The following is an 18,750-nucleotide window of genomic DNA, read 5'->3' on the forward strand; positions in this document are numbered from 1 at the left end:
AGATCTCAATCTAGACCGTCTAAATTGTGGGTCCCAGTCAATCCACCATCCTTAGTAGGAAAGAAAATTGTAGACCGTGGACAAATGATGAGTGGTCAACGAATGAGATCAGATGGCAAAGATCATTCCATATTATCCGTCCGATCAGGGATCTACAAACCATGAGTAAAAATAATGGAAGGCCCGCACTCTACTAACGCGTGGTCGTTGAGAAGACAACCGTTGAAAATCAGGGGCCCACCCTGAGGGCGGTCGATTCCTTGATCTTTTACAATGGGATTGACATTCCAATGCACATGATCTACATGAATGTCAACTTGTCAACAAAGTCCAACTCAAGAGCGTTCCAGCCTACGTGACACACGTGCCATACTGTCATACAGACGTGATACACGTGTGTGAATAGCATGTGCAAATGTACCAGAGTTTTATTCAACAAGAGAATTGATTAAATTGTTGGTACATGAACACAAATTGGAGATAGAGATCAAAGATCCAAAGTCTTCTTAGCCACCAATATTCCACTCCATTCAAGTGATTATGGAAAGGAAGTGAAGTTAATCATTTTCAGTGGGTTTTCTTTTTTGTAATATTATAACAATAGACGTGAGTGTACAGATTTAAGAACTCGTTGTTTCACCAACAATTTAAGTTCAACATAATTCTCAACTAAATAAAAATGCACATTTAAATTAAACAATGCAAAATTTCACTGATTTTATTAATATTTAAAAATTAATTTAATTACAATCGACAAATTGCGGTACAAACAAATGAATAAACAAAAGAAAATGATAAATGCCTTATGCGACTATCGGAACAAACGATCGAGATCAAACAAGTCAAAACTTAGATAGTAACGATTTACAATTTAAGGTTACAGAAAGACTACCTCTACTCCTAAAGTACTGTAGTAAGAGTCACTAAGCAGTAGCTCTAAGCTATGCTAAATAAATAAAAGATAAATAAAAGATAAATTGAGGTGTTTGGCATAAGGCCCCGAGCTCTTCTTCGATTGCTCCCTTTATAATTTGTCGAGGTAGTAAACCTTGGTTAGGGTTTCCTTGTTGCTCATATATCCTTTTTACTTATGCCGCTGTTATGGATATGGGAATCCCTTTGATTGCTTCGGAACTGGTGACTTGAATTGGGAAAAAGGACTCTGGCTAAATTTAGATTCCATGGCTTCTCGAATCTTCTTCTCGTAGTTGATCCGTTAGAAGGATCCTCGTGGCCTAATAAAGATCAGGACTATGACCACCAAATGTTCTCTGGATTAGGCCATTAGATCATATGCAGGAGACTTCATGGGTTGATACGAAGGGGATCTCTCTAAGAAATCGATGTCACTCATCTATAGGATCCCATTGGATCGCTTTGATGGTTTGGAGTGCTGAAGGAATAGATGGATGAGATCTATCACATCAAGATCTCCTAAACCTTTGATCAGGGGGATTGGTCAAACTATATTTTAAATCTAGTTCTCACGTTTTCTTGAATCTGATTAATATTTGGAGAGAAAGGCTTAATCAAGTTGATATGTTTGTTTCTCCCAATTTGGGCCTAACCTATCGTTGGGTTCACTTGGACATTGGTCCGATCTTCAAAGATTCAGAATTTTCTTAAACGCTACAATTATTCAGAATATCTCTGGGAATATCTACTATTTTGGAAGGGTAGTAAGAGACGGTCTCGCAGAGAATATCATCACTAGATTCGTGATAAATTGATGTAGAGCGGGTCGCGGACAGTTACATGGCTAAGATGGATCAGAAAAGGCCCGGTCGACGACAGAAGTGATCCAGACCATCGAACCTTAAATCGGGCGTATCTTGCAATCCGGAATGAGTTATCTAACGTAAAATATATGATTTTGGGGTAGAACGGGTTACGCAGCCCGGAATTGCGAAAAACCCCTGGATTGATAGTTGTTTCCCCGTTTTAATTTCGTTTTTACTATAAATAGTAAGTTTTAGTTTAATTATAACTCTTCATCCGTTGGGCTTTAGGAGTTGCGCCCAACGTGAAAAGAGCTTAGAATAATTAGGAGAACGGTTTGGTGAAGCCAAATAGGACACTTACTATTTTTGGCTGAAAACCTTGCGCACTAGTAGACATCACGACCATCTATAAATAGTAAGTTTACTATTTATAGTAAGTCGCGGATTCTAAGAGTTTGAGTTATAGTTTGATTCTAATTTCTTTCCCATTGCTTGGTACCCCTATTTAAAGGGTTGTGAACTCGTTTTTATTCATTAATTAATCAATTTCGAATTTATTAGAATTTATTTCTATTTTCTGCTTTCTTTCCTCGTGGATTCGAGAAGTCTCTGTGAGGAGTCCAAAGAAGCTCCGTGGATTCGGAGTAGTTATCCTCATCACGTTCATCCCTGCGTCATAAATCCATTCTCTCAGCGGATCTCTTATAGACATAGTAAGCACATTATGTATCATTAATGGACATAATAATCGTAGCCATGTAGCATGCGACAATGCCTTCTCTTAAAGGCAAGCATAAGGATTCATACCCTTGCATTAATAACCAAATGTGTATCCCCGAAGAAAACGCAAACATCTCTACTCTAAAATGAGAATATGTATTGCATCAACTGCGGTTGCATGGTGTCAACACATGGTGACCTTTGATTGGTAAACGTCATGGCATTGAAAATAGGTGTAAACATTCCAAGCGGATTCATTTATCAAATGGGTAACGCATGAAAGATAAAATGGCTCACCAACGGAGAAAATTTGATGCGCACGTGTTTCGCTCGTGATAGTCAGCCGGCCTGATTTTAGTATAGGAAATACGAACCATGGAGGCGATGATTTTAGGACTCGTACGAGTCTATGAGACACTCCCGTGTCGGGCGAGTGGAGCCGAATCAGGCCCGACTCAGGTGGGTCCTGACTTTGACTGACTACTGAACGAGTCGGCTCCAGTTGCCCATGTCTTTTTCCATGGAGACGATTACTTTCCTCTAACCCAGCCCATGCGACCTAAGTTCTATGGGACCATCGTGATTTCCCAGTAGCATCTTCTCCATCCATCAGTGTCGCCAGCGTTTATTAGGACATGAGCCTGAAAATGAAGCAGATCCAAAACACAAATGGACTACACCATAGGAAAAAGTACAGAGCATGGACCACCGTCTAGACGTCCCCACTTCCGCACTCAGATGCCGCGTTCACGTATTTGCGCTCCAGGTTGTCTGGAATTGACATCCCCAAAATCCTACTCGGACAGCAAGCTTTCACTGTGTATCTAATTCTGATACACCGTAATTGAATTTTTGGACCGCTGACCACATTATCTTCACGCGTTTATTTATGGGCACTCGTTAGAAGGGTTCCGGTCGTCTCTAAACCAAACAAACTTAGGCCCCACCACATGATTGAGCCGCTACGTTATGTGCTCCACACGAGTAGTGTTTGAGTCAGATTAATAAATGGTGACAAACACACACCAACGCATCTACAGCTGCACTAGTGAAGTTGCAAGTCCACGACAGATACGGACAGGCTCCATCATGAGTCCATCCTATTTTGTGCAGCATGGCGATCCATGCGCGGCTGTTCCAGCATGATTTTCCAAAGGCCACATGCAGCTCTTACCGCTGCCACACGTGCTAGACTGGGACGCGTACAGGACGTCCGAGTTGGACCGGCCATGATTCTATCTGACCGAATAGTCAGGCTGGTTCCTCTAACCCAAAGCTCTGTGGGGCCCACCGTCATATTCGTGTGACATCCCCATCACCCGTCGGTTTGGCTCTCTCTTCTTTGGACGTCAGCCCAAAAATGAGGCAGATCTTACTCAAGTGGGCCACCATCCAAACCTTCCCAAGGGCCAACATGATTCCTACATGCCATCGACCCTGTTCTAAAGGGAATGCCACCGTAAAATCTCTATGGTTCCATACGAGTTTTGGATCTGTCTCATTTTGTAAACTGCACAAACATCGTTGTGGGCTGCATAACGTATTGGGTCACTGGAATGGACCTTGGCTCGTTTGCTAGATGGCGAAGTCCCTAATGCACAGCTTCACGTGCATGCCCCGTTATCAGGTGTTGCTGCGTGCAGGAGTACTTGTAGGGCTATCAAAAAGGCCTGGCTGCCCTACGTGCATTCACGGCTGACCCACTTCGGCCATGCCAGGGTTGGAATATGAAGCCCATACTTGGGTCTGGGCTAAAATTCAAGCCCGTTTAATAACTTGGGGCTGGTTCGGGCTTTGTTTAAGAACCCAGACCAACGTAGTTTTGCCACATATGATCCAAGATAGGGGCTGTTTGCTTGGGCCCACCACAGCCCCGTCCAGGCCCGGGCCTATGTTTTAATTTGCTGGCCGGGGTTGGCAGACCACGCCCACTACAAGCACGGCCGTTGACGGCATTGATGAAAATGTGGACAGATATATCTCAGATTTTACGCTGGTAGCCCCGAGAATGCCTCGGGACCACCAGCATGTGATGCCTCAAGACAGAACAAATGAAGATGCAGATTGTATGGTGACCCAATGTGTCGTTATTTGATTGGCCACATGCTGCTGGCAAATATACATTCCACCTAGCTATGGAAAAAAAATGGATTGACGGTGTGGATCTGATACATAAGTCATGATAGGCCCACGGAAGTTCCACATGTCAACACTTTGATTTTCTTCCCTCGACGTGGAATGTGCTGCACCACCATGGGAGCAGATTAGGTGAGACCCAGGCCTCACCCAAGACGGTGAGGCCGCGGCCCTTATGGGTGCCCACCTTGGTGTGTGTATTTTATATCTACCCTATCCATCCATTTTTTTCAGATCATTTTAGGGCATTATCCCAAAACTTAAGAGGATCCAATGATCAGTGGACCATACTTCAGTAAACAGTGGTGATTGAACACCTTAACATTAAAAATTTCTTAGGGAGCACCTTAATGTTTCCTTAGTTTTTATTTGCGATAGGGAAAAACAAATATCATCTTGATTCAAAACTTTTGTAGCCCATTAATGATTAATTGCCACAGTTTCCTACCATATGGTCCACCTGATAATTGGATCTGTTTCATTTTTTGAATAATGCCCTAGATCTGGAAAAATGGATGGACAAAGTTGATACAGAATACACACATTAAGGTGGCCCCCACGGTAAGGGCTACACCGTCTTGGGTAAGGCGGGGTCTCATATAATCGGCTACGAAATCTCTTGACCTGTGAAATTTACATGGGCCCCATGAAGTATTTTTTAGATCCACACCGTGCATCCATTTTGTCGGATCATTCCAGGATACAATCCCAAAACTAATGAAAATTCAAAGCTAAAGTGGACCACACCATTGAAAACAGTAGGAATTGATGCTACCAGTTGTGTTGTGTAGCTAGCAATCGGGAGAGAGAAATCCGGCGTACCTCGTTAGCCAGAGTCATCAGAAATGATGTGGATCAATGCGAATAGCCGACACTGGAATTGCCTATGCCTTCCAGACAGACAATCCGCACTCGCACATCATAAGGGTCCCACTTTCCATCGAGCGGAAGGGACGCTCCCCAGTCCGAGAAATGCTAATTGCCAAATGCAAAAACCTTTATACTCCGGCATGAGTGTGATGCTTATACACAGGCACTTAGATATTGTACCAAGGGGTCCAAATAATGGATATACATGAACTGAGTTAGCTTGATTAACTCGCTCGACTTGGTTTGAATTAAAGCTCGACTCGACTTGAGAGCTCCGAAAAATTCAAACCAAGTTGGAGTTGGACCAAACTCGACTCGACTTGGCTTGGTCCTTGGTTGAACCCGACTCGGTTAAACTCGGATCAGGTTCGACTTGTTTGACCGAGTCTAAAACCCTCCTTTTTCCTCTCTATCCAGCGCTGGGCCAGTGGCCGGACCCTAACCCTAAGACCCTAACCCACCACTCCATCCATATCTCTCTCTCTTTCTGTCTAAAGTTCCGGCTAATCCCTCTGATCCAAGCACCAAGCTCAAGCCCTTCGGTACTCTTTCACTCTCTCTCTCTCTCCTCCTCCTCTCTCTCTCTCTAGCACAAACTCAAACTCTGCTTGAGCTGTTGATCAAACCAGGCTGAGTTGGACAATTAGGCTTGAAGACTGAGCTGAGCCGAGTTTGAGCTGGGTTAGCTGCTGGCTGAGCCAAGCTAAGCTGTGCAAAGCTTGACTCAATTCAACTTGTGTACCACTCTAATACCAGCTTGTATGTACCGTGAACAGAGGACTACCCTAAATTGATAATCTGACCGGGGGATCCGTGGGCATGCATTAGACGGTTATAATGAGCATATTCAATGGTCCGAGTTTAATAAACAAGTCTAGGCGAATTAGTGGTTTGTATTTTCAACAGATCTAATCTGGTGACTGTGACTTCACGGTAGCAGTTCCAATGCTTAATTGGTCGGTTTAATTTGAGTTCATGTAGAATAATATGCCCTGCTAAAATATTATTCTCCCAAGGGGACCAGGAAAATCAGGTCCTGCTCAGGGACCGAGAAATCAAGCCCGGCCTATTTATGGTGTGAGTGTCCCTCCACCGTCGTAAGTATGTTCCCGTGCGCAGTTCCTACCGGCACCTGCGGGGGTGTTGAAGTCATGAAATCCATTGATACACATTGATACACCACACTCCAACAGCTTAAGCTTTTAGAGTAAATGGTTGTTCGACAGTCTGCATATCAAAAGTCACACTACGCCAGAGTGTCAAGTATTTCCCCACAGTCAGGGGGGAGAGAGGGAGGAGTACTCGCCTAACATGTGGAAACGAGGCACACTTTTGCAAGATCAATACCTCTCATCAGAAGCCGTCTTCGGGAAAAATCAGGCTGATAATAAGATAAGGTAGGCCACACATCTAATAAACGGTTAGAAGGAATTTATCAATGGTAGCCCAGCTGCAAAATCAGCCTTATTTCCAAGAAAATAGCACTACACAGCGTAGTTGGCGAGGGAAGCGGATTGCGTACTGAGTAACTCAGTACGCTAAGTATACTGAGTAAACTCTGTGGGGTCAGTACGCTAAGTATACTGAGTAAACTCTGTGGGGTCCAGCTTGATTTATATATTTATCCACTCCGTCCATACATTTTACCGGATAATTTTAGGGCTTTAGACCGAAAATGAAGTATATCTAAACCTCAATTGGACCACACCACAGGAAACAGTGTGAATTGAACATCTACCATTGAAAATTTCTTGGGGGCAATAGAAGTTTTGGATCAAGCTTGTATTTGTGTTTTCCCTTCATCCATGTTTGTGTGATCTTATGAACAGGTTGGATGAGAAATAAACATCACTGTGGGCCCTATAAAGGTTTCAACGGTGGAAATCATTATTCCAACTGTTTCCTATGGTATGGTCAACTTGATCTTTGGGTATGCTTAAAATTTTGTCTCAACCCCTAAAATAAGATGAAAAAATGGATGGACAGCGTGGATAGACCAGATACATTCACGGTGGGCCCAACAGAGTTTACTCAGTACGATAAGAGCGTACTGAGTAACTCAGTACGCAATCCGATTTCGTTGGGGAGACGAACAGCTCCGATATTGCTCACCTCTTTCGCATTTCCTGAATGCTACTGATAGATCGACGGAAATCGAACAAAGACCGCTCAAATTTCCAGCAATTTAGCTAAAAACGTCAGTCTCCAGATTCAAAAATTCCAAATTTGCCCCTTTCTTCAACTAAACAACCTCATTTTCACAGATTTCGGCCGCGTATTAAAATATAAAAAATAAAATAAAAATCCCGAGCATAAGAAAACTATTTTTAGGAAAAAAGAAAAAGAAAAGAAGAAGACAGGAATTTCAGCAATTTCAACAGTTTCGTTAAAAAATAAAAAATAATAGAAAAGAAAAAAGCAATTTCAGCAACGCAAAGGAAAAGGAAAAATCTCACGTACTTTCTTCATCAGGAAGACGTTGAGCCTCAGATCTAAGCTCTGTGATGCAATGCCACGTGGCTAAAAACAGGAGAAAAAGAGGAGAGAAAGTTCTCATGGGCATTGGAGGAATGCTTTCTTCTCGATTTCTTGGGGGAAATGCGTTTGGTAGGAGTTCAAGGTGGTACTAGATGTGGGGTGGTAGATGGAAAAAAAAATCCATCTGCTTTTTGACTAGACTTTTGATAACTCCACACGCGGGCACATGTGCAAGTTTGAAACACGTGTGCAAGTGAAATACACTGTCTGGGACTTCTTTCGTAATGAATGGATCATTCCCAGCTCAGGTGGGCCTTAGCATGTTAAAACAAATGAAACCGTCAGTTTACCTTGTACACTGTGGCACACTCAAAGAGGAAAATTATCATTTTAAAAAAAATATTTACAATTATATTTCCAACCTTACGAAAAGCTGAGATCTTATATTACATGAATGTTTCGTATTTGCAGGTGTACTCGCGTGTGGAATTACTGGAAGCGGATTGGCTGGTGGACTGCACACCAGCTATATAGCTGGTGTCGTGCGAAGACGAGCGCCGACGCTCCTCGAACGCGGAACGGTTCAAAGGTGATCAAAGTTACATGGCCCTACAGTGATGTATTTATTATATCCACACACTTCATCTATTTTTTGAGATCATTTTAGAGCATTATCCAAAAAAATGAATTGTTTCCAAAGCTTAAGCTTTTAGAGTAAATGGTTGTTCTACAGCCTGCGTATCAAAAGTCACACTACGCCAGAGTGTCAAGCAACTCCCCACAGTCAAGGGGGGGAGAGGGAGGAGTACTCGCCAAACATGTGGAAACGAGGCACACTTTTACAAGATTAATACCTCTCATCAGAAGCCGTCTTCGGGAAAAATCAGGCTGATAATAAGATAAGGTAGGCCACACATGTAATAAACGGTTAGAAGGAATTTATCAATGGTAGCCCAGCTGCAAAATCGGCCTTATTTCCAAGAAAATAGCACTACACAGCGTAGTTGGCGGGGGAAGCGGATTGCGTACTGAGTAACTCAGTACGCTAAGTATACTGAGTAAACACTTTGGGGTCCACCTTGATTTATATATTTTATCCACTCCGTCCATACATTTTACCGGATAATTTTAGGGCTTTAGACCGAAAATGAAGTATATCTAAACCTCAATTGGACCCCACCACAGGAAACAGTGTGAATTGAACATCTACCATTGAAAATTTCTTGGGGGCAATAGAAGTTTTGGATCAAGCTTGTATTTGTGTTTTCCCTTCATCCATGTTTGTGTGATCTTATGAACAGGTTGGATGAGAAATAAACATCACTGTGGGCCCTATAAAGGTTTCAACGGTGGAAATCATTATTCCAACTGTTTCCTATGGTATGGTCCACTTGATCTTTGGGTATGCTTAAAATTTTGTCTCAACCCCTAAAATAAGATGAAAAAATGGATGGACGGCGTGGATAGACCAGATACATTCACGGTGGGCCCAACAGAGTTTACTCAGTACGATAAGAGCGTACTGAGTAACTCAGTACGCAATCCGATTTCGTTGGGGAGACGAACAGCTCCGATATTGCTCACCTCTTTCGCATTTCCTGAACGCTACTGATAGATCGACGGAAATCGAACAAAGACCGCTCAAATTTCCAGCAATTTAGCTAAAAACGTCAGTCTCCAGACTCGAAAATTCCAAATTTGCCCCTTTCTTCAACTAAATAACCTCATTTTCACAGATTTCGGCCGCGTATTAAAATATAAAAAATAAAATAAAAATCCCGAGCATAAGAAAACTATTTTTAGAAAAAAAGAAAAAGAAAAGAAGAAGACAAAAATTTCAGCAATTTCAACAGTTTCGTTAAAAAATAAAAAATAATAGAAAAGAAAAAAGCAATTTCAGCAACGCAAAGGAAAAGGAAAAAATCTCACTTACTTTCTTCATCAGGAAGACGTTGAGCCTCAGATCTAAGCTCTGTGATGCAATGCCACGTGGCTAAAAACAGGAGAAAAAGAGGAGAGAGAGTTCTCATGGGCATTGGAGGAATGCTTTCTTCTCGATTTCTTGGGGGAAATGCTTTTGGCAGGAGTTCAAGGTGGTACTAGATGTGGGGTGGTAGATGGAATAAAAATCCATCTGCTTTTTGACTAGAGGTTTGATAAGTCCACACGCATGTGGCAGCGAACACATCCACACGCGGGCACATGTGCAAGTTTGAAACACGTGTGCAAGTGAAATACACTGTCTGGGACTTCTTTCGTAATGAATGGATCATTCCCAGCTCAGGTGGGCCTTAGCATGTCAAAACAAATGAAACCGTCAGTTTACCTTGTACACTGTGGCACACTCAAAGACGAAAATTATCATTTTTTTAAAAAATATTTACAATTATATTTCCAACCTTACGAAAAGCTGAGATCTTATATTACATGAATGTTTCGTATAGCAGGTGTTCTCGCGTGTGGAACTAGTGGAAGCGGATTGGCTGGTGGACCACACACCAGCTATATGGCTGGTGTCGTGCAAAGACGAGCGCCGACGCTCCTCGAACGCCGAGTAATACGAACGGTTCAAAGGTGATCAAAGTTACGTGGTCCTAGAGTGACGTATGTATTATATCCACACACTTTAACTATTTTTTGAGATCATTTTAGAACATTATCCAAAAAATTGAATCGTTTCCAAAGCTTAAATAGACCACACCAAAAATAACAGCGGGATAATGATTTTAACCATTAAAAAATTACATATTGCATAGGCCACACCATAACATTTATTTTCCATCCAATCTATTCGTAAGGCTGCATATACCCAAATGAAGAGAAAAAACAAAGTTCATATTAAACCTATACTTGTTGACCCGGAAAGGATTTCGGTGGTATATGTTTAATACCTGATGCTTTTTGCAGTGGGGCCATCTTTAGATCTACCTTCTTTTCCGGCTCAAGCCTTAAGACAAGCTCGCGAAAATGAACTGACAGTTTAGATATAACACATTCTTTTGACGTGACTCGCAAAACTTATCAACATTAATACACTAGCTATATAGCTAGCGTGTGGAACACCCGCCAATCTGCTTACGGTGAAGAAGCAGTGACAGCTTAGTGGGTGTGCCCTCACTGTTCCATTGTATATTAAAGGGGCTATCTGGTGTACTACACAATAGCTATATAGCTGCTGCATTGACACCAATAAATTTCATGGGTCACATTATAGGTATGTGTTATATCTAAATCATCTATTCATTTGGTGATCTCATCTTAAGGCTTGAGCAAAAAATTAAGACAAATCTAAAGATTAATTGAACCATGATAAAAATAAAAAATAAAAAATAAAAAATAAAAATAAAAAAAAGTAGTAAGAGATTGAATGTCTATCATTGAAACCCTTTGGGCATTACAGAAGTTTCGAATCAATATGAAATTTGTTTAGCTCTTCATCCATATATTTTTGACTTTATTAACCGATGGGATAGAAAATAAGCGTTATAGTAGGCCCCGTGAATCTTTTAACAGTGAAAATCATTATCCTTGTTGTGTTTTTTTGGTGTGGTCCAATTGACCTTTGGATACAATTAGTTTTTTTCCTAATGCTCTAAAATAATCTCAAAAAATGGATGAAATGTGTGAATATAATAAATACATCATTGTGGGGGTCATATAACTTTGATTTTCTTTTAACCGTTCTTCCAACACAGAGCTCGAGGAGCGTTGGCGCTCATCTACAACAGCTATATCCGCTTCCTATGTTAACCCCATACATCCGTTTTCTCGGGAACCGTATTGGCTGGTGTACCACACGCACCGACCTGGCACGGATTAGGTACTACCCCCGCCTGTTCTGAGCTTGGGACAAGCGGAAGCTCTGAGGGCCACTGATGAGTCACCGTGATGTATGGATTTCATCCACACTGTCTATTCATTTTTTTCATTTTATTTTAGAAAAAATTGGACCAAACGTTAGGCAGATCCAATGCTTAAGTGGACCACACCATAGAAAGAAGTCGTGCTAAGGACACTTACCATTGAAACCTTCTTAGGATCCACCGTATTGTTTATTTTCCATCCAACCTGTTGATACGGTCATATACAGTTGGATGAAGTGAAAAAAAACAAATATTATCTTGATCCAAAACTTCTATGGACCCTAAGAATTTTTCAATGGTATAAATATAATCCTCATTGTGTGGTCTACCTTAGACTTGAATATGCCATACTTTTGGTCCAGTATTCTAAAATGGTATGAAACAATGGATGGACGGTGTCGATAAAATCCATACATCACGGTGGCCCCTTAGTGGTCCTCAGAGCATTTGCCTGGCCCGATATTCGAATAGGCAAGGTAGTACGTAATCCGCGGCCCCACCGACCTAGTTGGGGGATACGCATCGTGTGAAGACGAGCACCGACTCTCCTTGAGCTCAAAGTTGTACGAACGGTTTAAATGAGATCAAAGTTACTTGGTCCGCAATGATTTATTTATTATATAGGTTGTTCATCCATTTGGAAAGATCATTTTAAAGCATCACTCCAAAAATAGTTATACCCGAAGCTTAGGTGGACTCCACCAAAAATAAGAATGGGATAATTATTCTCACCGTTAAAACATTCTTAAGGCCCATTGAAAATATGTTTATAAGGTCACATGGACCTACATGAAGAATAAAAGCAAATATCATCTTGATCGAAAAAGTCAATGACATTAAAAGGGTTTCAATGGTAGACATTCAATCCCCGCTACTTTTTGAAGTGTGGTCCACTTGGTTTTTAGATCTGTCTTATTTTTATCAGCTCAAGCCTTAAGACGAGCTCCTTGAATGCGCAGATGGTTTGGATATAATACATACCTCATGATGGGACTGACTGAATTTGGTTACGTCAACTAGGGGTGCACATCGAACCGGTAGAACCGTGGAACTGGACCAGAACCGTTGGATCGGTCCGATTTGGTCTGGTTCTAGATAGCATCGGTTCCGATTCCGGTTCCAAATTTTCAATAACCATTGCATACAGATTGGTTTCGGTTTAGGGCCATGTAGAACCGAACCAAACCGTGAACCGAACCGTTGATCCGAACCATTAATCCAATCATTGGATCCAAATATTACTTTTTAAAAAAACCCTAATCTAATCTCTCTCGCCCAACTGCTACTGCCCCTGCCCTACCCCCGCCGTCTCTCTCGCCGACTGCCGCCCCTGCCCTTGCCCTGCCTCTACGGCTCTGCCCTCTCTCTCTCTCTCTCTCTCTCTCTCTCCGTCTCTAAATCTGGTTCTGTTTTTTAAGCAATGGCGGATTTGAAGGAGTTTGCTGGGCAGCTTTTTGATGCATTGGGGAGGCGCACAACTTGGACACTGCATATGGTATATCCATGGATGAATTGAAGGAGTTTTGGGAAGATATGACAGATCAGCATTTCAATTCCCAGGTTCAGATATTCTTCGATATGTAAGATTCTCTGAATCTTCTCTTCTTTGAGAAATTGAATACGTGGGACGACCTAAGTGACCTCCTTTAATTCTTTAGGTGTGAAAGAACGGCGATGAGAAGCTTTCAAAGGATGAGGTGAATGAGGCGTGATTGAAACTGCTGTAATTTTGTATTTTCTTTTCTCGTGTTTCTGATTTCTTGGAAATGATAGAGATGGGTATCCTAAATTGTAGGTGATTGTACTAAGTGCATCTGCAAAGAAGCTCGCGAAGCTCAAGGAAAATGTTGCAGCCTACGTGACTCTGATAATGGAAGAGCTTGACCCTGATCACTTGGGTTACATAGAGGTGGGTATTTTGGAATTTGATTTCTTTTGACCCATGTGCACCCCTACCGACAGTCAGCAAGAGAGAGGGTAGGGATTGATGTTCATGATTAAAAAAATGACTGGATTTTTAAAAGCCCAAAATCGTGGAACCGATCCGGAACCGAACCGTTTTTTACGGTCCGGTTCGGTTCAGTTCTAGGGTGCTAACGGTTTAGTTCCGGTTCCAAAAACTGTAGAACCGTTAGGAACGGTTCGGTTCCGATTTCACCCCAGAACCGGACTGAACCGACCCATGTGCACCCCTAACTTCAACACCCAAGTCAGGTCCATGGTGCGTGTAACACCGACCAATCTGCTTCCATTTCCCTGTTGTATCACACACCACCAGCCTTGGTGTGTTGACGTCACCAAGTTATGTAGGGCACCATGAGGTATGTGTTATATCCGAACAGTCGCTCCGTTCAGCGAGATCCTTACAAGCTCAAGTGGACCATATCGCAGAAAGGAGTGGGGATTAAATGTCTATCGTGGAAAGCTTTCTGATATTTGGATTGATCTATAGAAGTTTTGGATCAATCTGATATTTGGTTTTTTCCATTCATTTAGGTCTACGTGACCTCACGAACAAATTCAATGAAAAATAAACATAATGGTAGGCCCTGTAAATATTTTAACGATGATAATTATTCCCCCCACTGATATTTGTGGTGTGGTCCATTAGAGCTTTCAATATGACTTATTTATGGCCTTATGCTCTAAAATGACCTCGCAAAATGGATGAACGGTTTGGATATAATAAAAACATCACTGTGGGGCCATGGAACTTTGATCTCCTCCCCCTCGTTGGTACCTTCCAGGGCTCAAGGACCTGACCCTCCTCATCTGCCACCACGTACACGCACCAAGCAAGTCGGTGGCATGTGTTATGCAATTCACTTCTCGTTTTTCCTGCTCATTTTAGGGCATGGTGCCAAAATGAGGAACATCCAGATCTAGGTGGACCACGCAGTAAGGATTGAATCCCACCGTAAAAAACTTTTTGAGAGCCACAATAGTTTTGAATCAAGCTGTTTTCTATGTTTTCTTTTCTTTCAGTTTGTGTGTCCTTATAAACAAGTTGGATGACAAATAAACATGATAGTAGGCGCTAGAAAATATTTAATAGTGGGCTTCAATCACTAATGTTTTCCTGTGGTGTGGTCCACTTGAGAGTTGGATCTGCCTCATTTTTGGGACCCTGTCCTAAAATGGATGGACAACGCGGATATACACCACATACATCGGGGTGGGACCGACAGTCAGAGCCTCTGCTTTCACAAACCAAGAGCCACATGTCTAACTTTCATCAGATCCACCCAGTCCATCAGGTACCCTGACTCATTTTAACCATTGAAACTGAAACGCATGATCATTCAAAACTCATTTAGGCGACACTACAGGAAACATTTTGGGATGAAACACTCACCATTAGTATTATGTAGGCCATACCTGGAGGTTGCTATTTCATCCAACCCATTCATTTGATTCTCCTCAGCATGATGAATAAAATACCCAAATCGCAGTATTCCAAAACTCAGATGGGCTATTGCAAGTGAATTTAGAGGTGTTAGGTACAATTATGTTGCACTGGTCCACCTAAATTTTGTATCATGTCTTTTCCTTTCTATTTGATTTCATCTTGCTTGATTTTGAGTCTTGCAATGGGCCGGGCTCTGCCCTGAGAGGTTTGTAATGGGCTTGGACCAAGTATCTGGGCTCATGGGTGGGCTTGGCTCAAGATATTTTGACCTGACTCGGCCCGGCCCAACCCAGCTTCCTATGCATGTGTTATATCCAACAAATATGCCGTTCCAAACCTTCTAGCAACCCATGCATTTTGATTGTAGACTTCTGAATTCATTGTTCTAAGTGTCTAGCCCACTTAAGTTTTGGATAGGTAAGGAACGTTCAAGTAAGAAATAGGGTTTTTATCAATTTTTGGGCCAGCCCAGGTGGGCCACAAACTTGGGCTTGGGCCCACTATGATACTTATGTTGGGCTTGGGCCTACTAAGATTGGCCACACAGCAATATACAATAAAAGATGGAAAGTATATGGAAGGTCTCACTTCTACCATGGGATTCTTTGGCTTATTGTTTGTGTATGAAAGGCTCCACACATTAGATGTTGGATGTCGTGTAGTGTTTCGAAGTTGGAAACTTTTGTTTTTTTTGTTTTTCGGTTTTTGTTTTTTGGCATAGGTATTGTTGATGCTATGATTTGGTTGTCCTCGCTAGACCACGACACACCTGCAAAAGAAGACAACAATAAGGACCCTGGCTACAGCAGGGACCCTCCGATGCCAAAGTCAGTGTAGGGGATTTGGGTCTAGTACAACTTGGGTTTTTAGTGTGTACCTTTCAACCTAGGTGAGGCTTGTATTTATAGCGTTAGAACCCGTCACTCAGATGGAAAATTCCCCTAATTTGGTAAGTGTAAATCATAATTGTTTCTCAAGGTCTGTGAGGTAGATCTCCGCGCCATTTTGTTAGTAAGGTCGCGTAGGTGGCTTCTAGAATAACCAGCCCAGGTCGATCAGGCGACGCCGACCTTGAGGTTCAGGTCCCGAACTGACCTGAGTTGAATGTCGAACCATAGTCAAGGCGGACCATATGAATGTCGAACCATAGTAAAGGCGGACCATAACACGTACTGATCCTTGTAATGATTGACCAGGGCTCACAAGCAGCTCAGATCGCTTTAGTTCTAGTCGGATCGATAGGCCGCTAGGAGGGTTCGGCTCTGACAATCAGAGCTCGACTGCCCTCCTCGGGGACAAAGTATTCTCCCATACATGTCACTTCTGGTAGTCCCATTTTACCCATAGTAGGTATCGTGTCATGCGCATGCGCTCATGGGTAAAGAATCACCATGCACGGACAGATTAATTAATGAGTTGAAATGCACCGATATGTTATTATTGTGGTGCTAACATGCACAAAATCTTTTTTCTCTTTCCTAATCTTCTTTGAATTTTTTATTTGCATTTTTTTTCTTTTGAAGAAATATCAAAAAGTACATCTTGAGTAGGTGTGGTTAAGATGGCACATACACTTGATTAACGACATTCATTTTGAAAGAGAGTTGTTGTATCTCTGCAGCAGAGTTATTACGATATAGTGCATCAAAAAGATTCTTTACGAGGACAAATCTATTTTTAAGATAGCAACCATAACAAACCTCAACTCTTCAAATAATATTTCTTTTATTTTCGGTATGTGATATTTTGATTTTCTACTTTATTTCTTTATTAGAATCCACGAAACGTTTAAAAGCTTGAAATGTTCTAATGCATGAGCTTTTTTTGTAAATCTCCATTCCAACGGTTCACTGGAACAATATGTCCGTACTGCAGGCAGGTCATGTGCACAAACCACCTACCCCACCGATTAAATCTTGGGATAAAAACACCAATCATGGTATCTTGATCAACAGTGCTCTACCCACGCAAGCCAGATCTGGACCGTCCAACAGGTAAATCCCATATTGTGCATGCATGGCACAGAAGATCATGGGTAGGATCTTCCAATCTAGGAGATTTTTGGGGCATCACGCTTCTGCCGTGGGCAGCCACAGAATAATGATCTGGCCCTACTTGTTATACGGTTTTCTTTTTTATTGTTATTTACAAAATTGACATATAATCATTGTTTTAAAACATGGATGGACTTCTTTTTTATTGGTGATTGGATCCAACTGCCGGTTGTCATATGATCCTGTTCAATCTAAAATCATTGAAAATACAAGTAACTAATTCGTTAAATTAGTCATTAGAGCCCTTGATTTTTAAGGCGTGAGCAATGTGTTTGAGATTTTCCTAGTGATGTAGCTGCTCTTTTTTATATTTCAAGAAAGCAGTTATCTTAGCAATGGTTTAAATAATCCGGATCCATTGGTTACTATAAACAGAGAATTTTTATTTGTTGCAATTTGATTGGGGACATAATCATACACAGCAGTTAATACTGCAGTGCTGATAAAGTCAATGATGACATGAACCAATCAGGGTACAGGAAAACAAGAATTTTCTATTTGTTTTAAGCAGAGGATCCAAATTCCTAGTTCGAAAAGCCAATTAGACAACTTTACTCACCCAGGTCAATAAGTCAACTTAAAGTTGGCCTGATGAGTGCGCTTGTAGGATCCAACGATCTACACAATCTGATCTATACAATCTTGAAACCTTCACACAAGCCAAAGATTGGATAGTTTATGTCTAAAGGTATTACTAACCCTAGCGGAAGTAGAGGAGATCTTGTCACCCCTCTAATGTAGAGGGTCATCTTCACCGTGAGGGTCACCTTATGCACCACCCAAATGTTCCACACACTTGCCCAAATGGCACGTATGCAAACCTCTTAACGGCAGCGAGAACAGCTGAACATAACATTTTATGTTAGTAGGCAGGTGTTTAGGGTTCACATGTGGCTCCCCAGTGTCAAATGTCCATATTCAACCTAGAAGAGGGCAAAGATTCCATGGTTGCGAACCTTCTACATAATGGTTTCTTTCTTTTTTTTTTTGGATTGGTGGACCCAGCATATCAATGGTTTGGATGGCACAACCATAGGTCCAAACCAATACATGGGATGTAGATCCATGGTGGTCCTAACTAGAGCTATACACGAGTCGAGTTAGCTCGGTTAGCTTACTCGACTCGACTCAAAAAAGCTTAACTTGCCTCGGCTCGAAGTTAGATTTAGATCGAGTCGAACTGATTTTTGGAGCTCAAAAAAATTTCAAACCAACTTTGAGCTTGCCCGAGCTTGACTCGACTCGGATCGAACCTCAACTTGAATTGAATCAGCTCGGTGACTCAGTTATTTTGATATTGATGTTGCTCGCCGAGTGTTTGATGAAATGACTCAACGAAGTGTTGTTTCAGGTGCGCACATTCTCGAGAAAAGAATTGATGCAAAACAAATCACTAAAAAAAAAAACTTTACATTATAAGATTGCCCTTGTATCTTGATTTTGATGCTGCTCACATAGTGTTTGATGAAATACATGTAAAGTGTTGTTACTATTTTGCA

The 18,750-nt window shown here is 41.7% G+C and overlaps 1 protein-coding gene across 3 annotated transcripts in view; it reads right to left on the reverse strand.

Annotated features, from left to right (window-relative positions):
• LOC131245465 (probable LRR receptor-like serine/threonine-protein kinase At1g53440) overlaps positions 1–18,750 on the reverse strand; it is a 56,092-nt gene that overhangs the window by 13,826 nt on the left and 23,516 nt on the right. The window contains exon 1 of one of the 3 annotated variants that reach the window (XM_058244949.1): positions 7,908–8,071. The exons of 1 other annotated variant lie outside the window; for it this stretch is intronic. In XM_058244949.1, coding sequence (XP_058100932.1) covers positions 7,908–8,010 — 103 coding nt within the window. In that variant the 5' untranslated portion in view covers positions 8,011–8,071. Of the gene's footprint in view, positions 1–189; positions 206–7,907; positions 8,072–18,750 lie in introns of those variants that run through there. One more of the 3 variants, XM_058244952.1, reaches the window with a different exon arrangement.

Source organism: Magnolia sinica, chromosome 5 (genome assembly GCF_029962835.1).
Source record: "Magnolia sinica isolate HGM2019 chromosome 5, MsV1, whole genome shotgun sequence".
Lineage (NCBI taxonomy): Eukaryota > Viridiplantae > Streptophyta > Magnoliopsida > Magnoliales > Magnoliaceae > Magnolia > Magnolia sinica.